Genomic DNA, 25,338 nt, shown 5'->3' with positions numbered 1-25,338 from the left:
ATCTACCTGTAGACAGAGAGGAAAGGAACTCAGAGTAGAACATGAGGAGTAAATTAAAGAAAAAACCTTTTTTCTTAGGAAAAGGAGAAAAAGGAGGGAAAGAAGATAGATTTTTAAAACTGTTTTTCAGGAAGCTAGGTAGGCACACAAGTAAATAGGATAGAAAAAATTCAAGCTCAAAATAAAATAAAAATTTTAAAAAGAAAATATTAAATACATATATTTGTGACTATACATTTCTAAGCATTCTCCTATTGGAAGTGTGGCAATAATTTAGACACCTCCCTAAGTTAAGACAACAAATCATGTCCTGATTATAGTCACTTATTTATTATATATTTCCAAGTTCTTACCTGCTGCTTGTTGCCTTTTCTAGTTAACATGACAAATGGCATCGTGTCGCCAGCCTCAGTCTCTCCTTCCCCGCCACCCAGTGGTGGGCCCTTCCTTAGTTGGCTTTTGAGGTGCAGTGGAATAGCGACATCTAGCTGGTGTACTTTAACAGACTCACCACTTCGTTGCTTAGAGAAAGAAAGTGACAGGCAGGAGATAAAGATGCTTAAATTTATAAAGTAATTCTGGGCAGTTTTCTTTTGTAAAACATAAAATAATTCAATAAGTATTTAGGTATGAAGGAAATAGAGATGAATGAAATGTCTGATGTGTAAGATTAATGGCCAAATTGGTTCAAGAAAGACAGCATGCCATAATGGGTAAGGCTAGACTTAAGCTGGGAAGAATCAGGTTTAAAACTTGCTTGACACCAAACTACCTTAAATAAGCCATTTAAATGAGCAAATGAAACCTCAGGTTACTCACTAAGACTATCCAGTCAACTGCTCATAGGTTGTGAAACAAACTTCAACACCAATGAAATAAGATTCTAGATATAGTGTGATTATTCCTATTTTTGCATATTTCGTAGACTACATTTAAAAAAGACTATTTTTACGAGGCTAGATGATATAATGGATAGGATGCTGACCCTGGAATCAGGAAGACACATGGCTGAATTTAGTTTCAGACTGACTGACTGACTGACTGAGTAAACCATCCACTCTGTTTCCTATACTGTAAAAGAGGATGGTAATAGCAGCTACCTCTTAGCATTGTTGTGAGGATCAAATAAGATGTAACTGTAAAACACTTAGCAAAACACTGGCACATAATAAGCACTACATAAATATTAGCTATTATTATATATCCTAGGCAATAAAGTAGGTCACAAAATCCAAATAAAAATTGTTTTATTATAGTTTTGATAAGCAATCTTTTAAGGTATGTCAAATTCCAAAAGGCATTCAAATTTACCTAAGAGCTGTTTCCCTCATTAGTTTCCAAAAATTTTTTCTATTCTGAATTCAAGCTTTTATAATTTTTAGATTTATTTTTTAAGTCAAGAACTTATCATTAAGAATTAGAAAACAGGGGTAGCTAGGTAGCATAGTAGATAGAATATCAGCCCTAAAGTCAGGAGGACCGGAGTTCAGATGTGGCCTCAGACACTTAACACTTCCTGGCTGTGTGACTTTGGGCGAGTCACTTAACCTCAATTGCCTCAGCAACCAAAAACAAATAAATAAATAAATTAGAAAACAAATAGGAAGGGTGCACAAAGGCTAACTATAGTTAAAAGAAGAAATTATTTTCAACAGTTTTAAACATATAATAAGTTTTGATATTTCAATTCACAATAAAATACTGAAAATAAAAGCTAATTAAACTTATATTCTAGATAAAAAGCATTCAGAAACACTAGAGAAATATTCTTTAAGATTTTAAATAAAAAGAATGAAAAGAAATTGAAAAAAGGTCAATTTTATGACCAAGAAAATAAATAAAATGTTTGGACAAGAATTTTAGGCAAGATTTCTTCATAAAACAAATGACAATCTCTAAAATAGGTCTGATTCTACATAATATATATATATATATATATATATATATATATATATATATATATATATATATATATAAAATATATATATGCATAGCATTGAAAGTGCTCTTTCCACAAAGAGCATATAGGAGTAAATTTTTCCCCCCAGTATAGAAATGGTATCTTAATATATTAAGTAATAAATGCACTTTTAAAAAAAGGGAAAATGCACCCCCTTCATGGCAAGAACCATTATGTTTTCAATGTATTAACTTATAATTTGATAGAGTGTATTAATTTACCATGTGACCAAAAGTATGTACTTGAGACTCAGTCCATAAATGCAATGTCTTAGAAATAAGGAGTTCTATTTTAATAGAAGTATATACAGTTTGCACTAAAAGTATGTATTGATAGATAATATTTTAATGCAGACTTCAAGGAAACTGACCTTACTAGCAACAAAGAAGGTGAATTTTTTTCTTTTTCTTTTTTCTTTCTTTTCTTTTTTGCTGAGGCAATTGGGTTTAAGTGACTTGCCTAGGCTCACACAGCTAGGAAATATTAAGTGCCTAAGGCCACATTTGAACTCAGGGCCTTCCTGACTTCAGGGCTGGTGCTCTAACCACAGCACCACCTAGTTGCCCTGAATTTTTTTCATTAATATGCGTACTTATGTAATTTAATCACATCACAAAAAGACAAGTTCTCCAATTATTAGTGTCACTATTTAATGAAAATTATTGTTTCTGCAAAGTCTGACTACGAAGATTCTTGATGAAGTACTACCTAGTATACTGAAAATACACTGCTCGCCCACATTCTTAAATTTGACATTTTTCCCTAGCTCATTTCAAATGAATGATTGGATTGGGAACAGTGTTAAAAATAATATCAGAATAGAACACAAAGTCTACTACAGATAGATGTTTAACTATATTCTATGATCCATTATTCAATGATGTGAATGTATTTAGTATTTAAGTATTTAGACATAAGATGATTTTACTTGCAGTGGGCAATCTTACATTAAACTACATTGTACTATGCAACATCCAATAATCTGAATGTACTTTTATTTTTTTAGGTATTTAGATAATAGGTTAATTTTATTCATACTAGAATTTCTTAGAAAAACAAAGCTAAAGTTAATACCTGAAGATTTTCCAGCATCATTTTATCTAGAGCCTGAATGAAGTCTTCATCCTCTGCACATGGGACATGTTTAAGTCCACCTCCTTTAATCATTACCTCCTTAGAGAAAACATAAAATTATAAATTTCAAATGTAAACTGCTAGATAGAAGAGGGTCATTTTAACTTATCTTGTATAGTGTTTAGAATAGCGCAATGAATAAGTGGGCATTTTATAATATTTTTCAATAAAGTTACGGGAAAAAGAACTGCATTATAAAGAAATGCTTAGCTGGCTATTACAGTACAATTGTTCATATTTTCTGAAAGGATCTGAAAGAACACAATTACACATCATAAATGCACACAGAACTCCCATGTCTAGCATTGAAATATCATGGAAAAGGATGGTGATTTACAAAGGCAAATTTCTCAGCAATACATACAGTGTTCTCTTCATCAGTTTCATTTTCCTTATTGGAATCTGTAAGGTAATCTGTATTCTCCTCCTCTTCTTCCTCTCCATCATCATCATCATTGTCAGAACCCTCCTAAAATTGTTTTTTAAAAATTATTTTTTAAGGTTAATACCATGGCATACCTGAATACAATTGTAAGGAGCCAACAGTGAACACTGATGTTATTCATGCTTTACAAATCTGATTTCCAACAGTTCTGAATAATCGATTATTGTCTTTGAGTTTCATTAAGCCTACTATGTAGACTGCTTACAATGGTAATGCAATGTTAGCTGGCAACATTTACTGAATACCAGTAGTTGAAAACTGACTTCATTATCTTCCATTGATCTAAACAATACAAAGATCCTTTGTAGGGCTTCCTCCTTGTTTTCAATAAAAAACAAGTTCTGTGAACTTCCTACAATTTTTTCTCCTGTGAAATTAATCTGAAAATGGGCTGATTTCTACATGGCATTACAATGGCAAAACATTTAAGACCCCATGATTTTGCTCAAGAAAGCAATTTGGTGTTCTAATCTATTATTTATCAGATTGAAACTATCAAAGTGATGCTAGAAAATCTCTCAGTTTTAGAGTGATTAAAAAAAAAAAAAAACTTAGCCAAATTAACACACCCCCTAAAGCAATCACATCAAAATATGATTTTTATCTTAGAATTTTTGCTATTAAAGATTTGAAAAGGAAGAAAGTAATTTGTAAATATGAATTAATTTACATATGCACAAGTACTGGCCAGGATAAGAACTTCACTGGGGTCATTCAGAACTGACAATGTCACATCCATAGTGAAAAAGGGCAGACTAAGCAACTTTACTTAACTCTAACAAATTTGTTATATATTTTTACTACATACAATAAATAATTTATAAAAAGTCCCAAAAATATTGCATGTAATGTCAGTCATAGTCAATATACTACATGGAAAGGAAGGAACATATTTGGAAAGGAATGTGATATAAAAACAAAATGCATCAATATGAATAAATTTGGAAAAAAAGACATTGTAGTGTATATTCAGGATTATACCAAAAATGTTAAAATAAAAATGTAATATCTGCCCCAACAAGTTCAGAGACCTATCTTCCTTCACCCCCAGCAATGCACTGAAATCTAGACAGACTCTTCTTAGGGAATAATTCCTGGCCTAAAAATGAAATCTTATTCAGTGATCATTTTTATATGCATACTACATACTACATACATAAACAACTAATTTTAAAAGTCATACTCAGGACCTGCAGGTAGAATATGATGAAGAAAATTCTTTTTTGGGTGAAAACTGGATTTGAGCACACTTCTGAGCAGGTAAAAATTGTTTTAGTTTACCCAATCATAGCTCTTCCTATTTTATTATTTCCTTCTCCTCCCTTTATATTATCTTCTGTAGTTCATGAGGAAGGTGATCATACTTGGTCAGTAGACGAGGGAGATGAAGCATTCTTTCTCTGTTTTCCTTTCTAGTGCCAAAGCTCCAGCATATTTATACATATATTTTATTTATCCAGAAAAAAATACCTTATGTGTCATTCTAAGTTTTTATCGTAAATCAAGTTTGCATCCTTAGAGTGATAGCTAAATACTAAATCACTCCCAAAATTATGAATTTATATACAGGATGCATTTTCAGAGAAGAAATAATGTAAGAATGCAAAACATCTTCACATAAAAACAAAGCAGCAAAATGCCCATTTATTACACTATCAATTACAGAAATGTTTTGCATAGCTATAAAATTTTAACTGGCTAATTAACTGCTTCTATTTCAAAGGAGTACTTGCACTAAAGAAAGAAAAAGTCAGAAATGAGATAAAGTTTTAAAATGATATTTATACTTGCTATAAATTAGTAAAGGTTCATGAAAACCCTAAAGGAATGGGCCACTGTATACTTTTGTATAATCACTTCTTTTAATTATAAAGCACCATATTAAAGATATGCTTCAAATTATGCAAAAGTCTTATATTACCTTACACATGTACAAACATAGATGGAAGGTCTTTATCATTTAACAGTAGAAAAATTAAGAGCCTTGGGTAGCCACCTCTGTTTTATTATGGTGGTCTTGTTGTCATTTATTTACTACTGACTTATTTCTAACAAAAGAAAAAAAAATCTAGCAAAAGAAGAGATTATTAAATTACTATTTATTAATTATTAAAGTATGAATGAATTTCAAATGACAAATACTATTAGATCTTTAACAAGATTATTAGGATCAGATTTAGTTCTGGAATAAATGTTACAATAAATTAAGTGTACTATAAAGGGACAGAAGAAGAAAAGGTCTATTATTTTTTCTTTAAAATTGATAGGATTTCATTAATGATATTTTTAATCACTTTAAAAGCTCTATAAAGGGAATATAAACTAATTTTTAAAAGATAGAAAGTATGGGAAATGTAACAAACTTTTGTCACCTTGGACATAGGCTTGGTCTATATATGCTACACTTCAACAAATGTACCTTTTACAAACTTGGCTATAAATAAAAGTGTTATCACCTCTTCCTCAGGTTCATTTACTTCACTTTCATTTCCAGATTGTTCTTCTGTCTCAGCTCCTCCTTCTTCCTCCTCTTCATCTTCTTCAAGGTTTTCTCCTTCTGTCATGGAATCTTTTGAATCTTTGTCATTCATAAGACCTTAAAATTTAAGAAATAAAACATAAATATGAGACAATTTTCAGGAAGTACTTCAAGCAAAAACATATAAAATATATTAAAAGAAGTTTAAGAAATATTTTGCATACATGAAATTCTTGTGTCTCCTCTATACTGCCATAGAAAAGGAAATATCCTGTAAATCTCTACAAAGTAATGTTAAATTGATCTTTTAACTATAATATATATTTTATATATAATATATATACATATATGTATGTACACATATATGACTATAATTTTTTATTTTAGTATGTGAATAAAAGAGATTAGAAGATTTAGAGCTGGTTTAGCAAAGAAGAAAACATGGGCTCTGTTAGGATTACAAGATGATAACTCAGATTGTCTAAACAATTCTCTAACTCAGAGTTCACACCTTTAAGGGAGTTTACACCTTTAAAAAGGAGTTCTGAAAAGGAGCAAATTCATTGGTTGAAGGAGTTCCCACAAGCGCCTGGGTTCTCACAAGCCCATTCTCTGTGAGGATAAAAGAAGGCAACATTGAGTCTGAAGAGTCAGTCTAGACTGGGGTATAGTTTGGACGACAGTTTGGAAGGAGAGAGTCTAGACTGGGAGAAGAACAAGATTCCCGGGAGAACTTCAGGGAAGCTTGAGAAGATTCAGAGCCAGGATTCAGGAAGAAGATTTGAGATTCTACCTTCGCTCTGGCTGGAGGCTCCAGAAGTCTCCCAAGAAACCTGCTCACAGAGGAAAAGATTATACAGAAAAGAAACTTCCTCCCAGAGAAGGATTACAGTTGAGAGTCGACAGGACATTTAGAGGTTCAATCCCCACTTTTGTCACACACTGCCTATCATCCTGGGCAAGTCATTTAACCTTTCAAAGTTGTAAGAGCAGCTAGGTGGCACAGAGGATAAAGCACCAGGCTTGAAGTCAGCAGGAGTCAAATTCAAATCTGGTCTCAGACTCTTAACACTTCCTACCTGTGTGACCCTGGGCAAGTCACTTAACCTCAAATGCCTCAGCAAAAAAAAAAGTCAAGGTTGTAGAAAAGATGGTGATATGCACTGGAAGAGGGAGTACCTCAACATAAGTCCCCATGTTAATAAAATCAAAGCTCTTATCAAAGGTTAAAGGAGGAAGGAACGAGGAAAAAACTAACAGGCAGGAAAGCAAGAGAAAAGAAGCTTCAAGTGCAAGTCATTAAGATAATTTCCTAACATGCTACAATTTTTTTTTAGATTCCCAGACGCCTCAAACACAAAATTAGAAATCATGAACAGATCCTCAGTTGCTAGTAAATTCAACCTTAGTACTATATAAATACAAATAGTTGGTGATGATAAAGTTGAGATTCCAGAAGAGAAAGAAGGCCACAAGTTTTGTTCATGGGATAAACCATCTTTACACTTCTTCTTCCTCTCTCTCTTTCTCCCCTTTTTAATAAAAAAAATATCCTACAGTCAATCTGATTCCAGTTTTTCCCACATCTTGTTATTTGTCAATGCGATGCAAATTTTACAACTTCCAAACTTTTCACATTACATTCTCATATTACCTCTCCAATTTTCCCATATTTGTCAAACATATTCTCTGCTCATGTCAATCTCTTAACTGTCCTATCACCACTGTCCCTGAGGTCATTGCTGTTTCTGTACGTTTTCTTATATTGTTCTTTAATTCTTTCAATGCAGTCCTGCCTCATCAATTCCTTGTGACCTACCATAATGCCATTTTGTCTACAAAGATGTGCCTGACAATCTAACAATCATTGCTCTTCTTCTCATTGAACTCATGGATCATGCAGTATGTGCCACACAACTTTCTACTGAGCACTTTTTTGTGTATTTCTCTAATTCGTGAACATTTTACTCATCTCCCCTAGTTAACTGTCAATATCCTCTAACAACTTTAGGGCAGAGATCTTGTCTAGTGCAGTACTTCTATATTTCCATAGTGACTCATACATGGTACATAAATACTGGATAATATATATTAGCAGAAAGGGAAGGAAGCATTTTTAGAGATTAGCTAATTTAGTTTTGTAACTACTAAAGGAAACTGAAGTCTAGAGAGGCTAAGTTGCTCAAGATTCAATAAGAATATGTGAGAAAAATTCAACAAATGACTTTTGCCTCACTGCCTTTTCCCACATCCTACATGGCTCCTCATTTAAGATGAATACTGTAGAAAACACTGCAACAAATACTGTTATATAGCAAAACAATTTCCATCATTATTTAGAATTTACCGAAATAACTACCTTAAATTCATTACAAATTTTTCTCTAAACATTATTTTCACAGGAAAATTTAAGAGACAGCTTATTAAATTACATGACTTTTATGTCCTTCCTCTTTGATACCAGATAGTTATTAGAACAATGATTTTATGCATACTAGTATTTTTGGGAGTAGAATCAATGATAGTCCTATAATGTTAGGACATTATAATAGGTGATTCTAAAAATGCATATGGTAAATACTAAAAAGTGATAATAACCACTGCTATTGAAATTCAGATACAGGTGAAATATTCTTGGACTGAAATGGTTAAGGCAAAGACTTCTCAGAGAAAGGACTTGGCCTGGCCTTTAATTAGTTTAGGTGAACCAAAATTTCGAATTGAAAAGATGGATTGGGACCCATTAGTGTACTTAGTATAGACTGTAGACAATGAAGATACACTGAAGATTCTTGACCTAAAAAATAAAAGGATCAAAGTGATACAAAGGAAAATTAATGCTAGAGATGGTAGTTAAAAATGGAGCAGAGAACAGAAACGGAAGATAAATAAATCATTAAGATCATGTTAGAACAGCTAAGATATAACTGGCCAGGAATCAAATTAGGGCGGAAAGGAAGGGACAGAAGCAAGAGATATTATGACAAAAATAATCAAGGTTAGGCAACTAGCAAGTGAAGAACAAAGAAGAAAATGAAATTCAATGGTGAACCAAACCTGACGTTTTCCAACCTGCTTTGAAATATTAAATGTGCCCCAATTATTGTGCCAAAAATATACATTATGTTTTCTATTAAAAAGATTACATAAGAATGCTTCTCATGAATGGTTATATTTCTAGTCTTAACAAGGAATTAAAAATATCTTTAAATGTAACTGCTTATAGCACCCTACTCTAACCCCAACTGTTAATGCTCTCTGTCACATGACAAATTATAAGATTTACTTACTGGTGAACATGTTGCACATTGCTAATAAAATGTTAAGTTTTCTAAGAATAAGATTAATTTTATTCTTGTCTTCCTATTCAAAAGGTCTAGCCAGAACCCTGTTCAAAGTGCCTTTCTTTAACTGAATTGAAAAAGCATAATTAAGATATTTGCATGTGGCACTATGCTAAGCACTGTAACAAAACAAACAAACAAACAAACAAAAAACCTTCTTAAAGAAGTTCCCATTCAAAATGGACAATTTAAAACAAAATATTTAAAAGATAAAAAATAAATAAAGAAAAAATAAATAGTTCTATGATTTTTTAAACTCTTCATATGCATTTTTTTGAGTGTTAAAACAACCTAATGAGCTAACTGAGGAATTGCTATACCTATTTTAACATACTAAACCCCTAGGAAGATAATAGCTAGATTAAGAAAAACAAAGATGTAAAAACTGGGCATTTGGGGGCATATATACCCAAGCACAAGTAAATAAAGTAAATACAAAGCTGCTGATTATTTTAACAACTAGCAAATGTTGTCATTTCCCCAAAAATCTTCAGTCACTCCCCATTGCTAATAAGATAAAATACAAATTCCTCATTCTGAAATTTTAGTCCCTTTACAATTAGGTTCCAATCTAGCTTTTCATCTTCATTTTACACTCCAACCTTTCACAATTTCAGACATTCCAAGCATATGCTGGTCTTCAATCTAATATGCAATCCATTTTGCTTGAATTCTATAGCTCTACCACTTAAAATCTTTTGGACCAAACATATATAAAAAGTTAAAAAAATTTTCTTTATCATATTTCTTCTTTGTATTAATATTTGTATAGATACACCCTTGTCACTCCATCCCAATTAACTGTAAATCTCATGAGTTCAGGGCCTTTAACCTTCATTTCTGTATCCCTAGCATCTGGAAAAGTGCCTAGTGAATAGCATGTGCTTAAGACTTACAAAACGTATAGAATATGGTACACAATAAAAATGTCATAAAAAGAAACAAAGTCAAGTTTTTTCACCCTTAGCAAATTGAATGAAAAAAGAGTTAATTTTTTTATCTGCATAAATAATTGTCTTACACATAAACATTTATCTGCTACAATAAATAAAAACATGAATTTTTAAGAATAGCATTATTATTGCAATTGCTTGGTGTAAAAATTCCTCTTAGAACTTATGAAAGTAAAGATAATAACAATTTATCAAAGAAAAGAAGTAGAAAACTTAAAAGATAATTTTAAGAATGGGATTATCATATAGAATCTATGTGAACTTGTAAATAATAAATATAACACTTGCTCAGTTAGTAGAACCTTAAATATTTTTCTCAATATCAGACACAATGGACTCAGGAGTTCTGCATAAAGAAACAGAGTTTACTATCAAGAACAAGCAAAAACAGCTTAAGAGAATAAAAATTAGTCTCTTCTTCACTATAAAAAGTAATTTTTTAAGGGATTTCTCCATGTGCAATAAAGGAAAAATACCAAATGACTTCAAGAATGAATTTCTTAGCAAGGTATCCTTTCTACTACCAGAACAAAAAAGGTTGTGACACTTGGCAAGGACTGAAAATCAGTAGACCTGTAACAGAATTTGAGATTTATTCTAATATTTGACAGTCCTAATTTAGCAAATTTAAATTTCCATCATACGATGAACTAGTTGGTCCTCTATATGGAGTGATAAGAAATAAAAAAACACAGTTTTAAAGTATTGTTATATGATAGAAACAAAATCTGTTTCATTCTCTCTGAGAATTTTAATGTGTCAAGGTCTATATTTAATTTCTCCTTATTCAAATAACTAATTAACAAAGAGCCCTTCTTGTAGAGTTTACAAACATGTTATTCAACTACAACAATACTAGAAAACAGACCCATCTAATAAATGAATCACAAAACAAAAAAATTAATTTCTCCTATATTCCCCTTGGTAAAGCAAACATTCCACAATAATGCATAGAAAGAAGCATTCTGACAAAGGAAATATATGAATGGTTCAAAATAATACTAAGCTCTTCTAGAAATTAATAATATTTATAAAGGAGATATGGTGGGAAGGGACAAAATGGTATAGGACTGTACTTTTACTGAAGAAGTGAACAAGTTCTCTCTACCAATGCTAACTGGCAGATACTTTTTAACTTGCATTCTTGTACTGTTGCTTGGGTTACTTACAAATTAAGTTATCTGCCTAGGATAAAAGCCAGTAGGTCTCAGGGTTGGTGTATGAATTCAGATTACCCTAATTTGAAGGCCAATTCTCTATCTAATATGCTACAATGTCTCTAATAAGCAAATAAAACTGAAGAATATAGATAAATTTAAAAAAATATTAAATAAGCAACCAAACATATGCAATGTTCATAAAGAAATGTGTTTTTCTTTATCAACATTTTCTAGAAATCCCTCAAGGTTATGGTCTTCTGAATTGTTATTAACTGAAATGAATGGAACCCCAATAAAGCATGCCTAACAACATTATACAACTCAGAATCACAATCATATCCCCCCCGATTTTCTTACCTAATTTTATTAAGAATTCTCGTTCCAAGTCTTGTACTTGTCTGATGGACTCTTCCAGAGAATTACAAAGTTTGATCTTTGGTCTCAACAGTTCTAATGTATCACTGATCATATAATCTATGTCAATAGGAAAAGGATGGTCTTTTGTCCAAACCTCCAAATTTTTCTTCCACCAAACATATCGCTAGTAACAAGAATATTAGGCTATGAGACACTGATAGCAGAGTTTAATTATAAATACAAGATAATTGAAAGTAAAAAACAAAATGTATACCATGAATCTATAGTTTACTTTTCATTACTATGAAATTAAAAGAAAAATTCTAGTTTGAAGTATAGTTAAAACATTATTAATACAGTGATCAGATTTAAAATTACAGCCTATTTGATAAAAGTTTTTTATTTTGTCTAGGATGTTTTGGTACTGAAAAGTCAATTAAAATATCAAAAAGGTGAAGAATTAAATGTTTAAATATTCATAATTCAAAAATAACAAAGAAAAGTCTACATGAACACAGTATAATAGGCACTAAAAAGCTCAAATTCCTTTCACAAATCAAATCATAATTCTACAGCCTCCTTTTCAGGGAATGAACAAATAGCTTTCATTTCTGGCCTAATTCCCCCAATTATTTCATTTATTTCACTTCTCCTAGATAGTTCTCTCTCCTTCTATGTTTTTGTCTTTAATATAATCAACTTTTAAAGATGTGTCTATTTTTCCTTGCTTAAGGTCAGATTTTGTTTGTTTCTTCTCTTTCCTGAGCCAGAGGTATCAATTTCAGAATACGAATGGGAACGACACTGCTAAAAGACTTTTCCTCCATCATACTACTAGTTGAAATGGTTTATTATTCTTGACATTTTGTAACAGAACTGAAATCTAAATTGTGACAGCTGTATTTTCACTTTTTAATAATACTAATCCTGATAAACAAAAAAAAAAAGTATTAAAAAAAATCCCTTCTGAATGCCCATCAACCGAAGAATGAAATATATGATTATGATGCAAAATTAACTGGAATATACTAACCAACTGAATGAATGACAGGGTAATAGGTAGTAGTTACAATTACTTCTAAAAATGACCACATTTATATTTTTAGAATATCTTATTAAAGAGAATTCTAGATTCTATTGCAAAATAAATTTGAAATTAGAGCAACTATCAATTCATATCATAAGAAGATCTATAGAAACCAAAGGAAAAATTTTATCACTTACATGCTATTATAATGGAAATTCTAATAAGGTATAGATAAAACTACAAATACAATATTTGCATATTTTTGTAAATCCACACAGATATGTGAAGATAACAGCAAAAAATAAGGAAAAATCAACACACTTTTCTGCAATGCATGTATAATTGAGTTTAAAGTATCAATTTATTGTGAGTACTAGAAAGTCATAATTTGTTTATGGTTAGCAATATATTCACTGATACATAAAACTAGCATTTTATCTGGTGTCTACCTGAAAATAAACGAGGAAACAATCAAGCTTTCGTTTGCTGGAGCCTCTGTCAAAGTACTGGCCACAGGTATCCAGAATAGTGCATACTAGCCTAATTCTGAAGAGATGTTCAGGAGGATCCAATGGACTTGGAGTACCATCAGAATTAACACCAAATGATGTAAAAGAATAGAGAGTTCTAAAAATAACTGCTGATTCCACCATGCGATAATTATAAAGTTCCCCCAAGAACTTGGCACTGCTGATCCGTCTCTGGTTAAATTTAGGCTGGTTTACCTTAAAAAACAAAAGCAGAAAACATTTAATATATAAGAAACATATTATGTTTGTAAACAAATGAAATTACACATAGCTTCAAAATTCAAAAAGCTGAATTACTGGCAGAGCACTATAAAGGGGGAAAGATTTCCTTATTGCTCCTATCTACTCCTCCCAAGTCTGTTCATTTTGCGGGAAAAGTATTATTTCCTAGGAAACTACAATTATGATGCTCTGGCACTGCTTAAATTATTAGAAGTATAAGAGCACAAAAGAAAGTTATAGCATCCAGGTAAAATTAAACTCATTCCAATTTCTAGAAATTAAAAAATGGCATCCTTTCTCCTAATTACTTTATATAGTTCCTCTGTAATCTAAAGGAACTTAAAATTATAAGGAAAAATGTTAAACAAAGTTCCTGAAAATATTTACCAATATTCATAAGTCTTTAAAAGTCATTACAGTGCTTTTTATGGAATGAACTTCTAATTTTTCTTCTTCCACTAATGTAGTTTCTAACCAGGTCATAAAATATAATTATCTTAAAAGAATAACCTGAAACTCAGAGAAGATTCGTGAACACATAGCTATAGAGTCAAAATCTGAATATGACCTCAAATCTTCCTCATTTCAAACATATTACATTGTGTTCCCTTGTAATGATATTAATCTGATTAAATAGGTAAAAGATATAAACACAGGGGATGGGGAAAAAATAATTCTAAATTAGAAACATTATAATAAAAATAGTAATTACAAAGAGAAATCACTTGATAACAAAAGCTTGCCATTACTTAAGAAGTTAAATCAAAATTCTATTTTTAAATTGTATAACTAAAGGATTTTTATTTTAATTTTCCCACATGAACACATTTTGGAGGCTTTCAGAAATATGCCTTTACCTCCATTCCTAGTCGAATATCTTCTAATACTCCATCCACAACATGAATTCCAACATCTTCCTGGTAAAGTACTAATCCTGCTAAGAGGTTGGCTACACAATGAATACTATTATATTTCACATTCCAGATGTTTATCATACAACAAATAACATAGTCTTTCACTTCTGGATCCTGCCAGGGCAGCTTTCGCATCTGCCTTAGTACCTAAATAAGAAATATTTGGTTTAAATTAATTGTAAAATTTAATACTCAGTGTTAATTATCTCATTTTGATTAACACAAAACAATTTTAATTTTCCATTATGGATCAATATCATTCTGAAGAATTACTGTACTTTTAAAAGGACTGCTTCTTCTACCGAATCATGCTTCTTCCTGACGACCACACAAATATCCACTTAAAAAGTAGGGGGATGGAGGGAAATGCAGAAGAGACTGCATAGTAAGTGGAATGAGTTTCTTCAGCACTTCCAGCTTTAGCTGTTTGAGAAATATCTTATAACAAAGTAATCACTACTTTCAGTTTACTATTATTTATAATAATAATAACAATAATAGTTATCATTCAGAATTATCATTCATATCACAATTTAATATGTGCCATGCAATGTCCTAAATGCTTTACAAATATTATGGCATAGTATCCAATAATTGGGGGAATCACTGTACTATTAGCACCCCCATTTTGTGGATGAGGAAACTGGGGAAAAGGTTAAGTAACTAGTCTAGGATCATAAAACTAGGAAGTTTCTGTATCAGATATAAATTTCTAGTTAATAACAAGAACATTTATTTGCAATTTTCTTTAATCTTTAATATCTTAACAATATGAATTCTAAAATAGCTTTCAGTGTCTGACATTAAGCACTACCATTGCTCCAACCATTAATATTCCCTTCCTTTTTTATTTTGAACATTAAAAATACTGACTAACTTTCAAAAACTTTGCAACATTCCCACATCATTATTTTCCCAGAAAGTTCAAATATTAATGTTTTAAACCTTTTTTTCATAAGATTGCTAAGTAACTATTATTATGGATAATAATTCATATCTATGTGTAACTGAATATGATGTGTTAGTTTTGTTAAACTGCCTTTTTTTCCTTTTTTCTTTTTTTAATCTGTTACAATGCTGAGAAGTGACATAAGGAGGGATATAACTAGAAATGAATGATGTGAAAACAAAAGTTAAACCAAAACTTTCCTATTTCTGTCAAGGTCAATGCCAACCAAGTGTTTCAGGTTTATAACCTTAGTTTTATCCTCAACTCTTTACTTTCTTTCATTCTACTTATCCAAGTAGTTGTCAAATCTTGACACATCTATCTTCAAAGAAGTACTACTGTTTTTCAGTTGGGATAATGAAATAATTCAGTTGCTCTTTCTGTGTGGACTCCACTTCATCCTATACCGTGGGCAAATTACTCTCATGCTCAGATTTGACCAAGTTACTCCTCTTTTCAATCAAAGATTCCTACTGCCTTTGTTTTTAAAGCCTTTCATAAGACCTGACTCCAGACTATCATAAGCCTCACTGCACATTACTCTCCTACATTCTGGAAAAAAAAAAAAAAAAAAAGTTATAAAGGCCTTTCTCTGTTCACTACATATATCGGCTCCATCTCCTATCTCTGCTTTGGTACTGCTGTCTCACATATTTAGAATACACTTCCTACAGACATCTGTCTTGGAGAGTATGGACCTTCCTCTAAAACATACCTCAAATATTATATACTACATGAAATCTTTGTTTATGTCTAACTGTCCACCCTCCCAAACTATCTTGTATTTAGCTACTTTGTATCCACTTATATTTATTCTTTCTAATTTATTGTATATATTTATATTATTTCCCCCATTAGAATGTAAACTCCTCAAGAGTAGGGATTGTTTCTACTTTTGTACTTCTATTTGCCATTGGCCATTGGAAAGTGAATAGTGATCAATTTTTCTTAGTTATTATTTATTATCTTAGTTTTTTTGGTTCTCCAAACTTAATTTTCTTTCTTTCTGCTAAATATTTCAAAACTTCTCAACAAAAGTTTAAAAAATTTTTAAAAATAATATTGGCCAGTATTTATTCCTAAAAAACTCTGTTATCGGTGAAAATAATGTCAGAAACTCAGCATAGACCATCTCACACCCCATGCCAAAATAAGTCAAAATGGGTACATGATTTAGGCATATAGGATGATACTACAAGCAAATTAGGAGAACAAAGGATAATTTGCCTATCAGACCTCTGGAGAAGGAAGAAATTTATGGCCAAAGAAGAACTAGAGAACATTATGAAAAGTAAAATGGAGAATTTTGATTACATTAAGTTAAAAGGTTTTTGCACAAACAAAACCAATACAAACAAGATTATAAGGGGAGCATAAAGTTAGGAAATAATTTTTACAGCCAGTGTTTCTGATAAAGGCAAGCCATTTCTAGTCATATAAAAAGTGCTCTAAATCACTATTGATTAGAGAAATGCAAATTAAGTCAACTTGGAGGTACTACATTACACCTCTCAAATTGGCTAAGATGACTAGAAAAGATAATGATAAAATGTTGGAGGGAATGTGAGAAAATTGGGACACTAATATACTGCTGAATGATCTAATGATTCTGGAGAGCAATTTGGAACTCTGCCCTAAGTGCTATAAAACTGTGCATACCCTTTGATCCAGCAGTACCATTACAGGTCTGTATCCCAAAAGATCATAAAAAAGGTCCCATAATGTGCCAAAATATTTGTGGCAGTTCTTTTTGTGGTGACAAAGAATTATAAAATGAGTAAGTGCCCATCAACTGGAAAATGGCTGAATAAGTTCTAATTTATGAAAGTAAAGAAATGTTACTGTTCTATAAAAATATAATGAACAAGCTGACTTTAGGAAGGCCTGGAAAGATTTACATGAACTAATGCTGAACCTAATTAGTTCAAAACAAGCAAAACCAGCAACAGCAAGACTATGTGAAGATCAACTGTCACAGACTTGATTCTTCTTAGCAGTTCAGTGATCCAAAGTAATCCCAATAAACTTTGGATAGAAAACTGCCATTTGCAACCAGAGAGAGAACTATGGAGACTGAATGTAAATCAACATATGCTATGTTAATACTTTTTTCCTTTTATTTCTTTTTTTTCTCTTGTGGTTTTTCCCTTTTGTTCTGATTTTTCTCTACCAATATGATTCATAAGGAAATATGTAAAAAAAAGTTAATGTACACAAATAATCAAAAGAACAAACAAAAAAACCCACCAGTTTTTACACATAATGGGGAAAATAAGAATTAGAAAAACTATCTGAAAAGTTTTAATTTTTAAGTATTACTGAAACAAGGTTTTTATGGATGTCTACATATCAGTAACAATAACAGCATCAAGACCAAAACAACAACAACAACAACAACAACAACAACAACAACAACAACAACAACAACCCAATATCATAAAATATCTTCAAATACTACCATAAGCCAGATGTTAAAATAAAATTTTAAAAAAATTAAATTTCTTGATTAGGACAATGCTAGAAACAAAACAACATCCTAAAACTTAAATATACATTCTCATGTTACTCTGCTCAAAGTATCAATTTAAAAAACCATCAAATTGAGCCCAAAACATTGTATTGCCACAGAGGAGAAAGCAAAGATCTCTAGTAATGAATGATTTTACAAGGATTTACCTTCTCAGTAGTAACCTTGGAGAGGTCCTTGTAAAGGAGCTTACGTATATATTCCTGGAGAGGAGGACGCTTCTTCTTCACAGTTTTTTCTGCTGGAGGCGGATTGCAATAATAATATGCATTCTCAACCATTGTAACATATCTTGCATCAAGATGCATTGCTTGTTTCTTTCTCATCATTTGTTCCTTGAAAAAAAAAAAAGTACACTTAAATCTTAATCATATAATCTCAGAATGGGAAGTAGAAATCATTTAGTTCATAATTGAACAGGAATCTCCTCTACAACATTTTTAAATAGTCATCTAGATTATGCTTAAAGACCTCATGTGATGAGGAATTTACTATCTCCTTTTTAGAAACCTGTTATAATTTTCCACATATCTTTGAGAAATAGGAAGGTGATTCTTACAAAAATCAGTTTTTTAACAGTTCATTAAAACTCCATGTCTTTATCAAATGAATTTGTATCATAAGAAATTATCTCCTCAACTTTGTAGTTCTGCAATTCATACTCTAAAGGTAGTACTTTACATTAATCCTGATTGAGACCAATGTTTTAGCTTCCTGATTATTTTTTTAAATTTTGTTTTGCAGAATAGGATCTACAAATGCTCAAAATAAAACAATCATTCCTCAACATTGTACTAATAGGAAATAAGAACTTAAGTTGTCTCTCAAAACAAGAAGTCTCTTATGAAATAAGGTTAATTACTTTGTCCTGAGATGATTAAAATTCGCAAAAGCAGTTTTTAAAAATAGAATCACATGGAGTTGGGTGGTATAGCAATGTGGATACAATCATTCTGGAGAGCAATGTGGACTTATGCCCAAAAGGCTATCAAACTGTGCACATGTTTTGATCTAACAGTGTCTTTACAGGGTCCATATCTGAAAGAGATAATAAAAAAAGGGAAAGGACCTACATGTGCAAAAATATTTGTAGCAGCAAGGAACTGGAAACTGAGTGGATGCCCCTCATAAGCAGAATAAGTTATGGTATATGAATGTTATAGAATATTATTGCTGTATAAGAAATGATTAGTAGGCTGATTTCAGAAAGGCCTGGAGAGACTTGCATGAACTAATGCTAAGTAAAGCAAGAAAATACTGTACATAGCAATGACAAGATTATGCAGATGACCAATTGTAATAGATTTGGCTCTTTTCAAAAATGAGGTGATTCAGGCTAATCCAATATACTTGTGATGGAGAGAGCCATCTGCATCCAGAAAGAGGACGATGGGGACTGAATGCAGGTAACAACATAGTATTTTCACCTTTTTTGTTGTCTGCTTGCTTTTTTTTTTCTTTCTCATTTTTTTCTCCTTTTTGATCTGATTTTTCTTGTGCAGCATAATAAATGTGGAAATATATTTAGAAGAACTGCACGTGTTTAACCTATACTGGATAACTTGATGTCTAGGGAAGGGGCTGAGAGGGGACGGGAAAGAGAAAAATTTGGAACACAAGGTTTTGCAAGAGTGAATGTTGAAAACTGTCTTTGCATGTATCTTGAAAGTAAAAAGCTATTACAAAAAAAAAAAAAAACTCACAAAAATCAAGAAAATCTAAATCATATGCAAAATTAGATGAAAAACCTAATGTCTCCTAATTTAAAAAAAGAGAGAGAGAGAAAACTGGAAAACTACAGCCTGAGATGAGCTGAAACATTTGCATATTGAAGTAGAAAAAGCTAATTCATATTGGATTACCTGAACTGGATAAACTGAAAGGCAAAATGCTTTCCAATTGCAAAAGGCAGCATTTCTCAAATAAAGATAAAATATGGTGATTCCTAGCATACCAAAAGAATATGCTTGTGATCTAAAAGAACCAAGATATCTTGGACCAACCCTGATAATTATTTTGACTTAAAACAAAGATTTCTTCCCCTTACCAAAAGAACACTGGTTCTCAGGTGAGACTCGGGAGATCTGAAAAGAAACCTTCCACAAGTTTCCAACAGGGTACATGCCATTTCAATATGGTGGTGGGAAAAGTCTGATAGAAGCATCTGTGAAAACACATTGTTATTTTTAATATTTTCCAATAAACTGAGCAATTTTAAAATTCTGTGCATTAAAAAAACCTATTTTAAAATTTTTAATTTTTAATCTTTAAACTTAAAATTTTAACCTTAGATTTTCTCACTGAATAATGTATAATAATAGTTGAAAGGAAAAGATAAAAAGAATAACATATTTCCTTTTTTAATAGGTTACAATGTTATTATTTATTTCTATATTTATTCTGAGATTATACATAAATGAACACTAGCAGCCTGCCTTATTATTTATTTTTACACAGCACTTTAAAGTTTTTATTTCCAAATAAATCCATCAAATCAAAAAGAATGATTATAACACTAACCTTTAAACAATGTAGAGTATCATTTTTAGTGAACATTTTAAACTTTGTAAGCTCTCCAATAAATCGAACAGTTTTGTTTTTTGTTTCAATATTGATTTGGTCTTTTTTTCGTACCTATACAGAAAGAAGAAAAAGAAATGTCTAACAGTTTGAAATGTGAATTTCTTCTGGCAGAAAAAAAGTCATTAACTGCTGTGGTCTCTCCAGTTTAAAAAAAAATTATAAATTCTTATTTTCTGATGTATGTTGGATATGCTTAATTTGTAGTTATTTACATGTTGTCTCACTCATTACACAGTGAGCTTGTAAGAGCAAAGATTATTTTCTGAATTTCTCTGACTCTCCAGTTTTAGCATGGTGCCTAGCACATAATAATTGCTGTTTGGAGATTGATATGCACTTATTAAGCTCCGACTATATGTGCCAGGCACCATGGTAGGCATTTTGCAGTAGTGCAAAAGGTAATAAGGGTCTAAGTAAGAGGCAATATAGTGATACAGATAAGAGCATTCCATCTTGAGATGGGAAAACCTAAATTCAAAATAGGCCTCAGACACTTACTAGATATGTGACCACAGGCAAGTCAGTTAACCTCTGTCTGCCTCAGTTTCCTCATCTGTAAAATGGGGATAATAGTATACCGTATCTCATAGAGTTTTTATAAGTCTCAAGTGAGATAATTACAAAGTAATTGGCACAATGCCTGGCACAGAGTGGCACTTAAAGATTTATTCTCTTCTCTTCTCCAATCCCCCAGCTTATGTGGCAGCTGTGTGAGCAGAAAAAAGGAGTTAGTCGTAAGATACTATGGAAGTAGAAACAGCAGATCTCATTGGATATTTGACAGGAAAGGAAGCTAAGAAACCAAATATAACAACTAGATTACATGGAAAGAGCTCAAGAGAGAGGAGAATCACATAAGAAATGTCTGACATGATAAAATGTTATCACAACAGAGAAATCTGAATAGTTTATAGAGAAAATTTTTAAAAAATTAACCTTTATAAGAAGAAATAATCTAACATCAGGTAAAGTTGATCAGATGCTTGAGGAATTCGGTTTTTCTAGGGTCTTTTATTATTGCTTCTCCTTTACTGATTGTCCATTTCATCACTCTCTTTATGTGGTCATTATTCCCTTGTCAGGGATGCATAATTACTGAATCTCAGGATTTGAAGTTGGAAATGATCTTAAAAATCACTTAGCCAAGTCCACCATTTTATAGATGAGAAAACTAATGGTGAGAAAATTTAAATGATTTTTCTAAGGTCACAAAAGCATCAAATGTGATAAAAACTGATTTTTCTTTTTCTTTCTCCTACATCACTTCTACTAGTTAGAATAGCAATTCCTGAGATATGAAGACCAAGTTAGCACCCTGGATACCTTAGAATCAGCCAGAGTCAGAATAAGCAAAAGTCCTTGGTCTTTATTCTTGGTTTTTAGGGGTAGAAGTGAAGGGAGTGGACACAGGATCTCTGAGACCTTCTTCTTCATCTTCTACCACTAAAGTGAGTCTGGCTCGTCTTATTCCACCCCCCTAGTCCTTTCCATAGTTCTCTGTATACACCAAAAGACTGAACCAGCACAGAACAGTGGGAAGGGCCATTTTCCAAGCATATGCTAATAGAGTATTGGCCAATTGGTAATTAGCCTTAAGTGCTTGGTTGTCTGACCTCAGTGCATCAACTCAGAGTTTCAGCCCTTTACACTGAGAAAACAGAGGAGTTTAAAGAGGGCAGCACCCACCAGGTGTAGCATCAGCTTAACTGTTACACTTAGAAGTTTTCCCTATAAAGATATTTGGAAAATTTAAAAGAGAAATATCTGAAATACATGGTAAAAATATGAGTGAAAAATGAAGTGGTGACACACTCAGAGTTTGAGAGTCTATGGAGTTTCTAATGCCTTTAAAAACTGAGTCCTGGGAACACTATGACTCCAGATATCTTAGCCACTTGTTGACATAAACATATAATGGAGCTACAAAGAATTCTGGGGCATATATTATAATCATGATCAGAATCATGGAGTCTGTCTTCAACCAACAGAGAAACTTTGCAGGGAGATAGCCCAAGATCTTGGAATTGGCAGGGAATACACTAAATGCCAACATTTCAGAAGATCCATCCATTACATTATTTAACACATAATAATTTAAGAATTTCTCAGGTTGAGTTAAGCAAAAGCTGTGTTATCTGAAAGATAATATTATATCAAAGAGATCATTAGATTTTCAAACTAAGCTTGTAGACACTATGAAATAAGTAGTAAAAATACATACATGAAATCTGAAATCTCCCTTCAGCATCGAACAAAGATCCTCTGCAACATCTGACATGCAAGGATGTAATGTAGCAACCAATCTTGCATAAAATGGTAATAAATCCAATCTGTAAAAATTATATATAGCATGTAATAAAAGAAAGGACATATCAGAATTAATTTCCTTAAATATTTCCTTATATGTTCACATAATTGTGATGAATATAAAAAGGAATAAATTAACTACATGTCAGCAAGTGCCACAAAAAAAAAGTAAATAATTTATAGAAATTTTTAAAAAGTCAGTCCTCTTTACATTTAAACACTCAAAGTTCTTTTGTGAAAGTTATAATGCTCTGTGGCATATATTTACAAATTTATTGAAAACATATTCAAAATTATTAATGACCTTAATGAAAAAAATACATAAAATCTTGAAAGTCTTAATATTTATCACTTAACTACTGGATGACTATATAGCCACCACTAGTTCTCAGATAACCAAACACTGCAGTAAAGAATAGACTAGAAAGCTTATCAATAGCAACACTTAAAGCTATTCAAGTTACTTATTTGGCAAGCTCAATTATCTGAAACATGGCTGAAAAACAGGAAGAAACAAAAGTCCTCTAAAGTATATATACTTTCAAACTGAGCATAAGCATTGCTTTTTTTGGTCTAACTGCACTTACTAATTAGAAGGGAGGATAGTGGGAAGATTGAGGCAAGTGAAAGGTCTATCAATGGAAAATGATAGTGACATTCAAAACAAAAACATTCCTCTTCCTTCAGCCAAAAGTCATGTGAGAAGACAAAATGTATATTAATTCATTAAAGTTTCTTTATTAACTGAGAAATTCTCATTTTGAGCCTGTTTCTCTTGCTTTATATACTGTTCGCATAAATTTTTTTCACTAATTGCCTGTCTCATAGCATATCAGATGGAGCAAAGCTGAAGCTGCACACTAATAAGAAATGACTAAAAATAAAGTGGGTAAAAGAGAAAAAAAATTATTTTTAAAAGCAAGAACAAAACTATAAGCCAATTACATTAAATTATGTTCATAGTGTAAGGCCTGAGTCATCAAAGGTTTACTTTTATCTTCTGTCTTTCTTTCTTAACTCCACTGTCTTAATCATTCTTAACTACTTATGCTTCGCATTGACTTCTTTGCATTTTGTTTTCCTGAGTCAGCTCACTGCCATTTTTACTTTGGATATCCTACCCATTGCTACTGCTTTTTGCTACAGACCTAGCTCAAACACAATTTATATTTCAAGACTTTTTGAAGGCTAGTCCAGCACTCTGACTCTCTGATAATATAATTAATGCTTTCAGCTTTGAAGAAAGGCTGAGAGAGTTCTCTTAAGTTTTACATTTGTGCACAGCTCACTGTCTTGAAGGGACTGCCACACATTATATATCCACATTAAAGGTTTTCTGGGCAAAGATTCTGAAGTAGATTGTCATTTCCTTTTCCAGCTCATCTTACAGATGAAGAAACTTCCTAACTCCAAGCCAAGCACTCCATCTACCACCTAGCTGCCCCAAAATATGGTTTCTCTGTTTTATCTCTTAATTAGGTATATTTTTGCTTTGTCTGAAATCACTGTTTTGTTTTTTTTTGTTGGAACACAATTTCTATTGAATCCACCAAGTTATTTCCAAGCAAATAGATATCATCTAAATCTGAAACTGATGCTTTCCCTTCCTCCTTTCCCCCAAAAAGCATTCCGTGTGTAAAAAAAATTAATGCTGTTAATGTATGTGTTTAATGCATTAATATACATGTTTAATGCATTCAGTATCTTCACAAGCTTTAAGTCTATTTTAGCTGTTTTACATTGCAAGTTTATAGAAAGCACAGTGTTTCATTTCATCTATAATATGTAATATGAGCTATCATAAATTATTGTAAATGTATAAATTATAAAAATACTGTTATGAATATGATAAATATAATCTTATAGTCTCATATTCTACGGGAATTTTTCATGAAAAATAGAAATCAGAAAATGCAATCTCAAAACATTTTTAAAAGATTAATTTCATAATTTTATAGGACAAAGTAACTCGGTATTTCATTAACAAGTAAAACATACTTGTTAAATTATCAAAGGTTTTCAGTTGTTCCAGTTAGTTTCCTAATGGATTTTTCCTTAGTTAATTAATCAAAAAACATGTATTTATATTTTCAAGGTTGGAAGGAGTTAACTAGCTATAGTTAATGATTATTTAGTTAATAAACATATACATAAAACTACAGAAAAAAAAAATCAAGCAATAGATTTTAGTAGGTCTGATGAGTTTATAAGTAAGAAGAAAAGGAGACGTATATTTACAATTATCTTCCATTCAATCATCTCCCTAAAACTATGTGAAGTTCCTTTAGGATATAAAAGCTACTAATTTTATCTCCATTCAAAATACCTAACAAAAAACAAATGTAAAAGTACATTATTACAATTCAATTAAAGAACACAAAGGAGTTGTTTTTTTTTTTTTTTGAAGAAAACAAGCAAGGATGATGTTTAATAAGTGAAATATGATA

At 31.6% G+C, this 25,338-nt stretch overlaps 1 protein-coding gene across 7 annotated transcripts in view; it reads right to left on the bottom strand.

Annotated features, from left to right (window-relative positions):
- Positions 1-25,338, bottom strand: part of UPF2 (UPF2 regulator of nonsense mediated mRNA decay) — a 183,913-nt gene that overhangs the window by 98,052 nt on the left and 60,523 nt on the right. For all 7 annotated transcript variants that reach the window (XM_074268647.1, XM_074268650.1, XM_074268645.1 and 4 more), the window contains 11 exons: positions 22,806-22,914; positions 20,522-20,635; positions 20,049-20,165; positions 18,151-18,336; positions 14,469-14,672; positions 13,309-13,584; positions 11,833-12,016; positions 5,996-6,135; positions 3,459-3,563; positions 3,035-3,133; positions 354-521 (listed from right to left, as the gene is read on the bottom strand). In XM_074268647.1, the coding sequence (XP_074124748.1) occupies positions 354-521; positions 3,035-3,133; positions 3,459-3,563; positions 5,996-6,135; positions 11,833-12,016; positions 13,309-13,584; positions 14,469-14,672; positions 18,151-18,336; positions 20,049-20,165; positions 20,522-20,635; positions 22,806-22,914 (1,702 nt within the window). The remainder of the gene's footprint in view (positions 1-353; positions 522-3,034; positions 3,134-3,458; positions 3,564-5,995; positions 6,136-11,832; positions 12,017-13,308; positions 13,585-14,468; positions 14,673-18,150; positions 18,337-20,048; positions 20,166-20,521; positions 20,636-22,805; positions 22,915-25,338) is intronic.

This window comes from Sminthopsis crassicaudata, chromosome 5 (assembly GCF_048593235.1).
Source record: "Sminthopsis crassicaudata isolate SCR6 chromosome 5, ASM4859323v1, whole genome shotgun sequence".
In the NCBI taxonomy this organism is placed as follows: domain Eukaryota; kingdom Metazoa; phylum Chordata; class Mammalia; order Dasyuromorphia; family Dasyuridae; genus Sminthopsis; species Sminthopsis crassicaudata.
Note: the sequence above shows the minus strand (reverse complement) of the source record. Positions and strands in the feature narration are given on the sequence as shown.